A 13,187-nucleotide genomic window follows, 5' to 3' on the forward strand; every position below is an offset into this window, starting at 1 on the left:
CTGGGTGGTCGACAAATACCTTTGATATCGACACCCGCGTGTCCAGACTATTGCGCTGAGCCAACAAACAGCTGATCAGCTGTTTGTCGGCTCAGCGCGGCAGCCATGTAACTTTAAATGAAGCGGCGATTATTTAAATCGCCACTTCATTTTACTATGTCGGGTAGCCTAATCTACATGCCTCTGACGACAGGCATGTAGTCTAGACGTACCCTTAGTGAAGACGCTGCCCAGATGTCCCAGGAACAATTTAAATTCAACACAGTTAAACCAGTATTTCTCATTCTCACACTCCTATGCTCTGAACTGTGATAGCAAACTTTTTCTTACACAACCTCCCTACTAGTAAACCTCACTCCTGCTCTGTGAAAAGGCAAAAGAACCGTCTACATGGCTCATTCAGGTCTTTGCCTCTCTATAACTGCATTAGAGGAAAGCAATTATTTTGACTGCGGTTGTGTGCATGTAATCTGAACACTTCTTTCTTTGCTCCCTGATTCTCTCCCAACAGCAACAACGGGGCCAAATTAAATCTTTCCACCCCTATCTATCTTGTACCAGCTTCACAGTTTCCTCTATTTCTCAGTCTTCCTCTGTTCCTGGTTCTTTGCCCTCTGGAATGCGTTGCCCTGCATGGTGTCCTTTTTGGGTCCATTCTTGACACACGTCCAGACCACTGCAGTAGTCTTTCTTGAATCTCCTGTAACAATGTTTTTTTGCTCTGTTTTCTTATCTCATCATTTTTTAATTTCCTGCCGTCTTGAAACTCTCAGTATGCCCCTAAGTCACTTCATTTCTCTGCAGTCAAAAATCTTTTGTTCATCAGCTTTCCTCGTATTCCAACACTGATTTTTGATTTTACATGCACAAATGATTTTGACCTCACAGCTTTGACTGAGGAAGATTTACAGATAACTGACCAGACTGACTGGAAAAGCCGAGAGTTTGGTTGAAAGATGAGCACAGAGAAGACAAAACTTATAAGGGAGGGAGGGAAGAGAACAACGGGAAAAAATTGTGTCCCTTGGAGGATTAGGATTGAAGTATTTTGAAGAGGATAAGAATCAGACCAACTGTTTCTACTTTTGGAGAACTCTGAAAGACCCGGAAGGCTAAAGACATTTCAATAAAACAACAATCTGGACATTCATCCACTAGGAAATAGACTGGAACTCACCAAATCATTTCATATAGGCCTCAGAATAGAAACTCGCTAAATCATTTCAGAAAATAAGAATGGTCTGATCCAGCTATGTTGTCCTTTGAGACACCTAGCTTCAAATTCCTGCTCTGCTACAGACTTCCTGACTAACTTTGGGCAAGTCATTATTCTTTCTGTCCCTTGGTTCCCCATCTGTGAAATGGGGATAGCAGCATTTTTCCTACCTCCCCAGGGTGTTGTAAGGGTCCACGTGTTGAAGATTCTGAGGTCCGCAGATGATGGGAGGCATACAAGCACTTTAGCTAGATGGTAACAAATTGGTCCCAAGCTTAAGTTTCTGTTGGATGAGTGTACAATTTACTATACAATGATGCAAAATAAACTACAAAAAAAGTACAATTTCAGTGGCATCAAAATTATTGCTCAGGACCAGATCTTGAGGGGCACTGATCACCTCAGCTCCCAGCTTTTGTGGGAGCTGAGAACCCTAAATACTCTGTAGCATCAGTCTTTCCAAGGGCGCATCTCTAAATTCTCAGACGTGTTATTTTGTTCCAAGATTCCTAACAGCATCAAAACATCCAACCTCCCCTTTTGCAACGGGCAACGGTGCAGGTTTCCTAGCTGTGTGGCGGTTTATGTTTCTTTCTGCCTGCAACCATTTCTGGATTGGATTGCTGATAAGTGGAAGATTAAACAATGCTGGAGCCCACAACAGGAGAATTCTCGGTCGTATTCCTTGTTTCATTTGGGCAACCTTCCTAACTCTCGTCAGAGATGAAATAACTCGCCAACCCCCTAATTTGAAGAATAAACATACGAGTTTCACATTCCAATCCCCAATCAGCAAAAGGCGACTTTTCCAACAGGCAGGGTGAAGACAGGACAAATTCTTTGAAATGCATAAAAAGAAAAGATCAGCACCTGCCTTTTTGCAGAAGCATGGTTCAAACCTATTGGCCATCAGCATCGGAAAGTGAATTTGATTCTCCCCAGCTCTTGAGAACTGAACAAAATGAATGTCATGGTTCTGTCGTAGTTTGAAATGGGGGAGGGACCCTCTCCCACTCTTATTGTGGGTGCAGCTAGAGGGCACAGTATGAATTTCAACAAAACAACATCAGGGGGAGCTGACAGGGTTATTTTTCTGATATTGGGAACTTTTTATTTTAACGATAGCAACAGCCTGTTACCTGAGTAGCTCAAAATGACAGAACCCTTCTCACCTGAAGTGGGCTGTGCCCACGAAAGCTCATGATACCATCAACATTTTTTGTTAGTCTATAAAGTGCTACCAGACCATTTGCTTGCTGTTTTTTTTTTTTCCTGTAACAGACTAACTCGGGTACCCCCTGAAGTTCCTTCTCACGTTGGTATCACAGTATGTCCAGCCCAGAGCATGCCTTACATTGCTCTGGTTAAAAAATGTCCATTATTTTCATTATTCATCTCTATGGGCATTACAGAGTAACACATACAGAGCGCTAAAGTGTTTTAAAAACGTTATTGTGGGGGCTCAAATATATATAACCCCAGTGAAGTAACAAAAGTTCTGAGAGAAACTCACAAATGCAAGAAATCAGCATTCAGTGAGTCAGGAAACCTGGTCTCAAACTGATTTTTACTATGTTATTGTGCTAGTCTTCGTCCCCCGCTCTACCCTCTTCTCCACTTCTAATTGCACAAGTAAAAACTGGAACGTTAGCTCCAGATACCTTAAACCTAAATGTGCAATGACTTTCTGGAGTGTGTAAAATCAGGTCCTTGACATTTGTTTTCTGTAGCTGAGCAAGATTTCACCTCAACAATGTTCTTGAGAGCGTTGGCTGTCTAAAGATCTTTATACACTTTCTGCTACCTAGTAGCTCCCAATAAGATCAGGACCCTATGTTAGCGAGGTATCCTAACGGTATGTCTACCCAGCACAGTAAAATCTGAGGCTGGCTTGTGCCAGTTAACGTGGAAGTGTTCCACCCTTCCCCTCAGCTACTCCACCAACTTCCCAGGGGTTCCCCCTCGGCCACCCTCTGGGGCTCCCCCACAGCCTGGCTCCCTTCACCCCACTGGGGTCCCCATCACCTGCCCCCCATCACCTGCCTTGGCTCCATTCTTCACACTGGGTTCCTTTCACTAACATTCCTGGCTGCCCCTCAGCCTGGTCCCCCTCACCCGCCCCCTTCTGCTAGAGCCATGCCACAGGAGTTCCCCTCACCCACCTCATGACCTTCCCCATGAGCTCCCACTCAGTCCAGCTCCCCTCATCCACCCCCCAACACCTCTCACCCCACTGGGCTTCCTTCCCCTCGTCCTCCAGGTCTTCCAACCCCCAGCTTCCTCTCAGCCCTTCTCCCCTCACCCACCCTTCCCTTCCCTCAGCTCCCCGGACCTCCCTCTTCACCTAGACCTCTCTCCTCACCTGCACCCCCAGGCACCTCTCATCTGTGTTCCATCTCCTCGGATCTCCCTTCACCTGTGTCCTCCTATGTCCCTCCAGCTCCCGCACCTGCACCCCCAGCGTCCCCCCCGGTCTCCCCTCACCTGCACCCCCAGTGTCCCCCCGTCTCCCCTCACCTGCACCCCCAGTGTCCCTCCAGCTCCCTCACCTGCTCCCCCAGTGTCCCCCTGGTCTCCCCTCACCTGCACCCCCAGTGTCCCTCCAGCTCCCTCACCTGCTCCCCCAGTGTCCCCCCTGGTCTCCCCTCACCTGCACCCCCAGTGTCCCCCCGGTCTCCCCTCACCTGCACCCCCAGTGTCCCCTCTGGTCTCTCCTCACCTGCTCCCCCAGCGTCCCCCCGGTCTCCCCTCACCTGCACCCCCAGTGTCCCCCACAGGCTCCCCTCACCTGCACCCCCAGTGTCCCCCCGGTGTCCCCTCACCTGCTCCCCCAGTGTCCCCCCTGGTCTCCCCTCACCTGCACTCCCAGTGTTCCCCCCCCGTCTCCCCTCACCTGCTCCCCCAGTGTCCCCCCCGGTCTCCCCTCACCTGCACTCCCAGTGTTCCCCCCCCGTCTCCCCTCACCTGCTCCCCCAGTGTCCCCCCTGGTCTCCCCTCACCTGCACTCCCAGTGTCCCCCCCCCGGTCTCCCCTCACCTGCACTCCCAGTGTTCCCCCCCCGTCTCCCCTCACCTGCTCCCCCAGTGTCCCCCCCCTGGTCTCCCCTCACCTGCACTCCCAGTGTTCCCCCCCCGTCTCCCCTCACCTGCTCCCCCAGTGTCCCCCCTGGTCTCCCCTCACCTGCTCCCCCAGTGTCCCCCCCCCTGGTCTCCCCTCACCTGCTCCCCCAGTGTCCCCCCCCCCCCGGTCTCTCCTCACCTGCTCCCCCAGCGTCCCCCCTGGTCTCTCCTCACCTGCACTCCCAGTGTCCCCCCCCCCCCGGTCTCTCCTCACCTGCTCCCCCAGCGTCCCCCCTGGTCTCTCCTCACCTGCACCCCCAGTGTCCCCCCGGTCTCCCCTCACCTGCACCCCCAGTGTCCCCCCTGGTCTCTCCTCACCTGCACTCCCAGTGTCCCCCCCTGGTCTCCCCTCACCTGCGCCCCAAGTGTCCCCCCCGGTCTCCCCTCACCTACTATGTCCCCATTTCCCACCCACCCTCTAGTGTCCCCTCACCTGTACCCCCAGCATCCCCCCCGGTCTCCCCTCACCTGCATCCCCCGGTGTCCCAAGCCCACGAGCGCCCAGGGCTCCCCCCGGCGTCCCAACCCCCCAGGCTCCCCTCGCCTGTGCGCTGCGGGTTCCTCACCGGTGCCCGGCTCGGCGCTGGCCCCGTACTCGGCGGCGTCCCGTCGGCGGGCGCAGGTGCCCTGGCCCTGCACCAGCGCCTGCAGCGGCAGCTCGGCGCCGGGGTGCGGGTAGCAGCGCAGCCCGGCGGCGCAGCGCGGCGTGTACACCCCGCACGCCTGGCTCTCCAGCCGGGCGCACACGGCGCAGCAGCCGCAGCCCGGCTCCCGCACCAGCTCGGCGCAGGGCGGCCCCGGGGCGGGCGCGCAGGCGGCCAGGCGCTCGGGCGCGCAGGGCGGGCAGCGGAACAGCACCTCGGGCAGCGCCGGCCGCGCCGCCAGCAGCAGCAGCAGCGGCCCGAGCCAGGCGGCCGGAGCCGGGCGGCAGCGACCCAGCCGCGGCAGCATCGTGGCGGGACTGCGGGCGGCGGGCGGGCGGGCAGGTGGCAGCCTCCTCCCGGCCCCCCGGGGAGCGCCGCGCGCCGGGTCCTAGAGCCGCCCCGCCCGGCCGGGGGGCAGGGTCCCTTTGTGCCCCTCCTCGTGCCCAGCCGGGGGGCAGGGTCCCTTTGGGCCCCTCCTCGTGCCCAGGCGGGGGGGCCGCCCCACACCCAGGGCCGGGGGGCAGGATCCCTTTGGGCCCCTCCTCGTGCCCAGGCGGGGGGGCCGCCCCACACCCAGGGCCGGGGGGCAGGATCCCTTTGTGCCCCTCCTCGTGCCCAGGCGGGGGGGCCGCCCCACACCCAGGGCCGGGGGGCAGGATCCCTTTGTGCCCCTCCTCGTGCCCAGGCGGGGGGGCTGCCCCACACCCAGGGCCAGGGGGCAGGATCCCTTTGTGCCCCTCCTCGTGCCCAGGCGGGGGGGCCGCCCCACACCCAGGGCCGGGGGGCAGGATCCCTTTGTGCCCCTCCTCGTGCCCAGGCGGGGGGGCTGCCCCACACCCAGGGCCAGGATCCCTTTGTGCCCCTCCTCGTGCCCAGGCGGGGGGGCTGCCCCACACCCAGGGCCAGGATCCCTTTGTGCCCCTCCTCGTGCCCAGGCGGGGGGGCCGCCCCACACCCAGGGCCGGGGGGCAGGATCCCTTTGGGCCCCTCCTCGTGCCCAGGAGGGGGGGCCGCCCCACACCCAGGGCCAGGGGGGCAGGATCCCTTTGTGCCCTTCCTCGTGCCCAGGCGGGGGGGCTGCCCCACACCCAGGGCCAGGATCCCTTTCTGCCCCTCCTCGTGCCGGGGCGGCCAAGCTCAGGGGCTGCCCCACACCCAGGGCCGGGGGGCAGGATCAGTTTCTGCCCCTCCTCGTGCCGGGGCAGACAGGCACAGGGGCTATCCCTTACCCCCTCAGGGCCGAGAGAGGTACGCTAAATTCCTGCCCCTGGGATTACCCCCACTCACCCAGTGCTAAATTCCTGCCCCGGTCTTTCTAGGAGAGGGCAAGGCTAAGTTCCCGACCCCCCCCTCCCCGCTGGGATAGGGGGAGCTGGGCTCAAGGCCTGCCCCCACCCCATGCCAGTGCAAAAAGGCTAAATTCCTGCCACTTTAAATGGTGGGGTGGCCAGGTTTGGGGGCTGGTCCCCACCCACCGCCAGGGAGAGGCTAAATTCCTGTCTCCTCTCCAGTGCCAGGTGGCTTCCCTCGGGTCTCCCCCCATGCCAGAGGGCTGTGCGAGGGTGCCCCCACCCATTACTGGGTGCCCCCTTTCCAGTGCCAGGATAGTGGGCTGCCCCAGGTCTTATGCAAGGAATCTGCTGGAGTTCCTTTCCACGCCAGCGGAGTTTTGAAAAGTGAATTTGCAGGGGTTCGGGGGGGTGCCCCTTCTGCCTGCCCGCTGGGAGATGCCCGGCCTGTGTCCTCCATGTGGAAGGAACAAACAGGGACAGGCGGAGTGAAAAGAGACCAGGCACTTTCTGGCTGGATCCCAGCTATGGAGGGACTGAAGGCAGCTGCTGCAAAAGGAATCAGTTTCAGACTGAAATACATGAGCAAACTGCCTCACTCTACTCCCAGAAGAAACACCTGGAAGGTGAATTTCCACACATGAATAGCACTTTCTCCCCACCCCTCTCTCAAGGCCTCTGGGTTGTAGAATAGTGATAGAAATGTAGCCGTGTTAGTCTGGTGTAGCTGAAACAAAATACAGGACTATGTAGCACTTTAAAGACTAACAAGATGGTTTATTAGATGATGAGCTATTATTATTAGCTCATCATCTAAGAAACCATCTTATTAGTCTTTAAAGTGCTACATAGTCCTGTATTTTGTTTCTGGGATGTAGGGCAGTTTTATAAAGGTACTAAGGCACTGAGAAGTTAAGGGACTTCCTCAAGGACACATCCCGAGTCTTGCGTAGCGCCAGGAATAGAAACCTGGTCCACTACCCAGATTTCTGGCTTAAGCACAAAACCATGCTTCCTCCCTAGTCCAGAAGAAGCATGCATTGCTGTTCAATCGCACTGGTCTTAAAGAAGTTCCCTGTGAGATGCTCCAATTCGGGAGTATACTTCCCTTAATGAAGACTTGCTGACTTCACAAGTGTTTATAGTGCCCATACTGATTCTCAGATGGCAGGTGCACAAGGAAGGCATAGTTATATCCACGTGAAACCTTCTCCTTGTGAGATTTCCCAGACTCTAGCTATTGATGCTTTCAGGAACCAAACCTCAGAACCTTTGGAAGTTCATCCAGTCACTACTCCAGCTGGCTACCCCACGACCTAATGATCCCCATTGCTCATATACAGCTTTTCACCAGTAGAGATTAAAGTGCTTCACCGTCTTCATTGTACTTATCCCGGGAGGAAGGGGCGTATTCGTATCCCCACAGTACAAACAGACTGGAGGCACACAAAGCCAGCTGACTTTTGGGGATCTGTGGCAGAGCAGAATTCTAGTCTAAGTTCTTAGCTAGTGCCCTAACCATTGGGCATTCCTTCTCTCTACGCCAAGAAACAGCAGCGCACTGACAGAGTCAGATAAAAGAAAAGTTAACGAGAGAAGGCACGAGACCTGCAGTGATATTGTTACTATTCCCAGTGCAGTCACTACCAAGAGGCTCCAAATGAGATCGGGACCATCCTTAGGCTACATCTACACTGCAGGCTTCTTGGGCAAGAACTGTTTTGCGCAAGAATTCTTGCGCAAAAGGTCTTGAGCAGGAGCGCTTCAACACTGCCGTGTGCTTTTGCGTAAGTGTCTGGCCCACGAAAGCTCATCACCTAATAAACCATCTTGTTAGACATTAAAGTGTTGCATGGTCCTGTCTTTTGTTTCAGCTAGAAGAGACTAACACGACTGCATCTCTATCGCTATATGGCATTGTGGACACTCTTGCACAAGAAAGCTCTGGTGGTCATTTTAGCCATAGGGGTTTCTTGTGCAAGAAACCCCTGTTGCCCATCCACACTGCCTTCTCGCGCAAGATGGCTTACTCCTCTTGGGGAGAGAAATAACTTGTGCAAGAATCCCTCTTTTCTGATGCTTTACTGTAAATTTACTTGTGCAAGAACACTCGTGCAGTGTAGACACGCCACAAGTTTGTGCAAGAACAGCTGTTCTTGCGCAAAAAGCCTGCAGTGTAGATGTAGCCTCAGGGTATGTCTGCACAGCAGAGATAAACCCATGGGCCAGCCAACTTGGACTGAGGGCTGTTTCATTGCTGTATATGTTTCCAGGCTTGGGCTGGAGCCTGTGCTGTAGGACCTGTTGGGTCCAGAGGGCAGCCAAGGGTGTCTATCCGCAGTGAAGACACATCCTGCGCAGCTGTGATGGATGCAATCCTGGTAATTGATCAGGGACCATGTTCATGCCTACCCTACCATCTGGGTGATGTAAGTGACAGCCACATACATAAAGCCCCCACAATAAATGACGCATGCATGAGGATGCTTGCATCGGCCCTGCACACAGTCACCAAGAGCCCTTGTGTCCACGCCGTGCGGTGTACAATGAGTAGGTATCTCAGTGTGCAACCCACATTGTCTGTTGGGAAGGCTTGACAATGCGCGATGGGACAGAAATGAGTTGCTCAGGGTTCACCGGGGGCAACGGTACAACTTGCCCGTGTGCAGCTGTCACCCTCCCATCATGTTACCCGTCTCATGACAGCCACCCCTTTCTGTGACAACCCACTCACCCAAATGGCTCTCCTTGCTGTAGCACAAACACAGCAAGCACAGTGATTCTTGATATACCTAAGTACATAACAGCCAGACTGGGTCAGACCAAAGGTCCGTCTAGCCCAGTGTCCTGTCTGCCAACAATGGCCAACGCCAGGTGCCCCAGAGGAAGTGAACAGAAAAGGGACTCGTCAAATGATCCCTCCCCTGTCGCCCATTCCCAGTATCTGACAAACAGAGGCAACGGGACACCCTCCCTACCCATCCTGGCTAATAGCCATGGATGGACCTAACCTCCATGAATCTCTCTCACTCTTTTTTTGAACCTCATTAAAGTCCTGCCCTTCACAACGTCCTCTGGCAAGGAGTTCCACAAGTTGACTGTGTGAAAAAATACTTCCTTTGGTTGGTTTTAAACCTGCTCCCTATTCATTTCATTGCGTGCCCCCTAGTTCTTAGAATCATAGACTTCTAGGGCTGGCAGGGACCTCAGAAGGCATCAAGTCCAACCCCCTGCCCAAAGCAGGACCAGTCCCAACTAAATCAATCCAGCCAGGGCTTTGTCAGGCTGGGACTTAAAAATCTCCAGGGATGGAGATTCCACCCCTTCCCTAAGGAACCCAGCCCAGGGCTTCCCACCCGCCTAGGGAAATAGTTTTTCCTAATCTCCAACCTAGACCTCCCCCACTGCAACTTGAGACCATTGCTCCTAAGTGACCAAAGTGACCCAATGCCACACGATTATGGAGAAAGATGTGCCAGTGGGTTATACTGCAAACAAAATGACAATAAGAGTAATGTTTTGCTTACCACATACATGGGTGTCACCTTTTTCTAACCCAGGCCTTAGCGGCAGGGTACACTGTCTGGATACAGGTGACAGGAGAAGGATCACGTGAGGATTACCTGTTGTGTTCCCTCCCTCTGGGGCATCTGGGCTGGATGGACCGTTGGTCTGATCCCGTCTGGCCATTCTTATGAGGATTATATTTTATGTCTGTTAATGTTAATGAGCTATCATTAGAATCACATATATATATATATATATTTTTTTTTTTTTTTTTTAAAAAGAGGTCATCCGGCCCAGACTGGGAAAATTGAGCTCCCCTTGGGAAACTCCAACAGGAAATATCCCTCTACTGAGGCACACTTGGCGAGGCAGCCATCAGACCTTGAGAATATCATTAAGGATGCGAATAGATTTGTTATGTGTGTGCAGATCTTTATAACATTTCTATATGCTCGGGGAACCATAACTTTGAATGTAATAAAACTTGTAAAACAAACTAGACCTAGCACTTAGACTCTCAGACTCATAGACTTTAAGGTCAGAAGGGACCATTCTGATCATCTAGTCTGACCCCCTGCACAGAACAGGCCACAGAATCTCACCCACCCCTCTTAGAATAATCCTCTCACCTATGTCTCAGATATTGAAGCCTTCAAATACTTCGAAGGCCCCAAGATGCAGAGAGTCCTCCAGCTGTGATCTGTGCCCCATGCTACAGAGGAAGGAGAAAAACCTCCAGGGCCTCTGCCAATCTACCCTGGAGGAAAATTCCTTCCCGACCCCAAATATGGCGATCAGCTAAACCCTGAGCATGTGGGCAAGACTCACCAGCCAGACACTCAAAGTTCTCTATAGTAACTCGTATCATCCCTCCATTGACCTATTTCCCACTGATAATGAATGGTCAATTAGTTACCAAGATCATGTTATCTCATCAAACCATCCCCTTATCATAGAATCATATAACTGGAAGAGACCCCAGAAGGTCGTCAAGTCCAGCCCCCCGCTCTAGGGAGGACCAATCCCAATTAAATCAACCCAGCCAGGGCTTTGTCAAGCCGAGACTTAAACACCTCTAGGGATGGAGACTCCACTACTTCCCTAGGTAACCCATCCCAGTGCTTCACTACCTTCCTAGGGAAATAGTTTTTCCTAATATCCAACCTGGACCTCTCCCACCACAACTTGAGACCATTGCTCCTTGTTCTGCCATCTGTCACCACTGAGAACAGCCTCTCTCCATCCTCTTTGGAACCTCCCTTCAGGAAGTTGAAGGCTGCTCTCAAATCCCCCCTCACTCTTCGCTTCTGCAGACTAAACAGACCCAAATACCTCAGCCTCTCCTCATAAGTCATATGCTCCAGCCCCCTAATCACTTGTGAAATAGATCTGTGGTCACTCTCCTTGGTCTCTAGGTATTCCTAGAGACTCTTAATCTGAAGCAAGTAGCAGAGGAGACTTTCACTCTGGGAACATGAAATTGTAGCCACTGAGCTGAACTCAGGGTGGTGTAACACCACATTACAAAATCCACTTACACTAAAAAGCTACTCTTTCCCAACTGGGGGATTACCATTGGCAATGTTGAAATGCCAATAGCAATCCTGGGGGACCCAGCCTACCCCTTGCTTCCTTGGCTTATGAAGCCATCCACGGGCCAGCTTCACGGCACTAAGGAATTATTCAACTCCTAGCTCAGCAGAGGCAGAATTACAGTGGAATGAGCTTTTGGGAGACTGCAGGGCTGCTGATGGTTTTTACTTACCAGACTGGATCTCAGTGAGAGAAACATCCCAATGGTGTGTCCTGCCTAATATCTGCTCACTGGCCTGCAGGATTTCATGGAACATGTTTGCTTCTTTCTCCTCCTTCTCTGGGTCAGGCATTTATGGAACTCTCGAGGCTGCAATGGAAGCACCAGAATTCCTTTCCCGTGCTCCCCTAGCGTTTTAAACTAGACATGCCTGTCGTGGGGTAGTTTCTCAGTCCCTCGCCCAGGGGGCACTGTTGAGCCCCATGGCCTCGTGGCAGCACACCCTGCGTCTTCTGCAACCCCAGAGTCCCTCTTCCCCAGGGCAGTGCGGCCTAGTGGTCAGAATTTCTACTACTCCCCTTTTCACTTGGGCAGCATGGCCTAGTGGCCAGAGTCTCTAGCAACACCCTTTTCACCGGGGAAGCTTGGCCTCACAGCTGATTCAAAAGTCAAGGTACAGCATCCCCTTGAGGAATAAGGAGGTTTGAGTAGGGGGACCCAGGCCCTCCTTCTCCACCAGGTCCCAGCCCAGGGCCTTGTCTGTGATGGACACATCCCACCACTAGCGCAGTGGCCAGCCCACCCAAAACACTCTCAGCTTCTCAGGGTTCCAGTTCCCCACCCTGGGCTACTTCCCATCCTGTTAGGATTGCTGGCATCTTCCCCACCTGCGCCCTCTGAGCCGGGCCCTTCTGTGCGCAGCCTCTGCTGGCTGCGTCCGCCTGCTGCTCCTCCGGGCTGGCCTCCAGGTCGGGTCTCTCAGGCAGCTCCCATGCAGGAGCTGGGGTAGTACATCCTTCCTCCTCAGCAGCCATCCCGGACTGAGCCTCCCTCCAGGCTTTTATACCTGGGTTGTGGTCTGAGCATGCCCAGCAGGGCTGCGGGGGCGGGGCTTCTTCAGCCTGGTGAGCCTGATTGGGCTCAGCTTTCCCAGGGCGGGGCCGGTCCACCCGGTCACACTGCCTACACCCAATTCTGCCTCAGAGTGCTTGTGCACAGCCCCACGTACAGCCCCAGCCACCGTGGGCGAGGGAGATGAGCGAATGCCCTGCTTGCACGACTCTGTGACGGTTAGGCAATGCACTGAAAACGGACCCCATTTTCCACCGGCGGGGGTGATTTAGCAGCTCTCTCGTTCCTGGGGGTAAGAAAAACACAGAGCAGAGCACGCAATTGCTGCTGGTGCCCCAAAGCCACCCAGGTTCATATGCTTCTACCCGGTGTGCTGCAATGGTGCCTGCCAAAGATATTGCCGCCTGGCATGGGAAAGCGGCTACCCATGCCGGAGGAAGAAATGAGGCTGCCGTCCCTAGAAGTCTTCAGGAGAAGATTGCAGAGAACCTCCAGGAAAGTTTCATCGAGACCCCAGGAAGATACAAAGAACGTCTCTGTGAATAGATACAGACTGTTCTGTACAGTCGCTGCCTCCTCCCCACCACCCGTTTCACCGGGGAGTGAAAAGCAGACAGCAAAGCACCTGCTCTTTGTTGTGCTGCTACTTCTTCTAGTACAAGAAAACTCATGAAAAGTCGCTGGCTGAGTCCAATGAATTTGGGGGTGCCATCCACACATCATAAGAACGGCCAGACTGGGACAGACCAATGGTCCATCTACCCAGTCTCCTGTCTGCCCACAATGGCCAATGACAGATTAAAAAAA

The 13,187-nt window shown here is 54.0% G+C and overlaps 1 protein-coding gene across 1 annotated transcript in view; it reads right to left on the reverse strand.

Annotated features, from left to right (window-relative positions):
• Positions 1-5,306, reverse strand: part of IGFBP2 (insulin like growth factor binding protein 2) — a 93,488-nt gene extending 88,182 nt beyond the window's left edge. Inside the window, exon 1 of the mRNA XM_075933017.2 lies at positions 4,902-5,306. Within this exon, the coding sequence (XP_075789132.2) occupies positions 4,902-5,286 (385 nt within the window). The 5' untranslated portion in view covers positions 5,287-5,306. The remainder of the gene's footprint in view (positions 1-4,901) is intronic.
• Between the last annotated feature and the right edge of the window lie 7,881 nt (positions 5,307-13,187).

The sequence above is a fragment of the Pelodiscus sinensis genome, chromosome 7, assembly GCF_052426305.1.
Source record: "Pelodiscus sinensis isolate ZL-2025 chromosome 7, ASM5242630v1, whole genome shotgun sequence".
NCBI classification, from domain to species: domain Eukaryota; kingdom Metazoa; phylum Chordata; order Testudines; family Trionychidae; genus Pelodiscus; species Pelodiscus sinensis.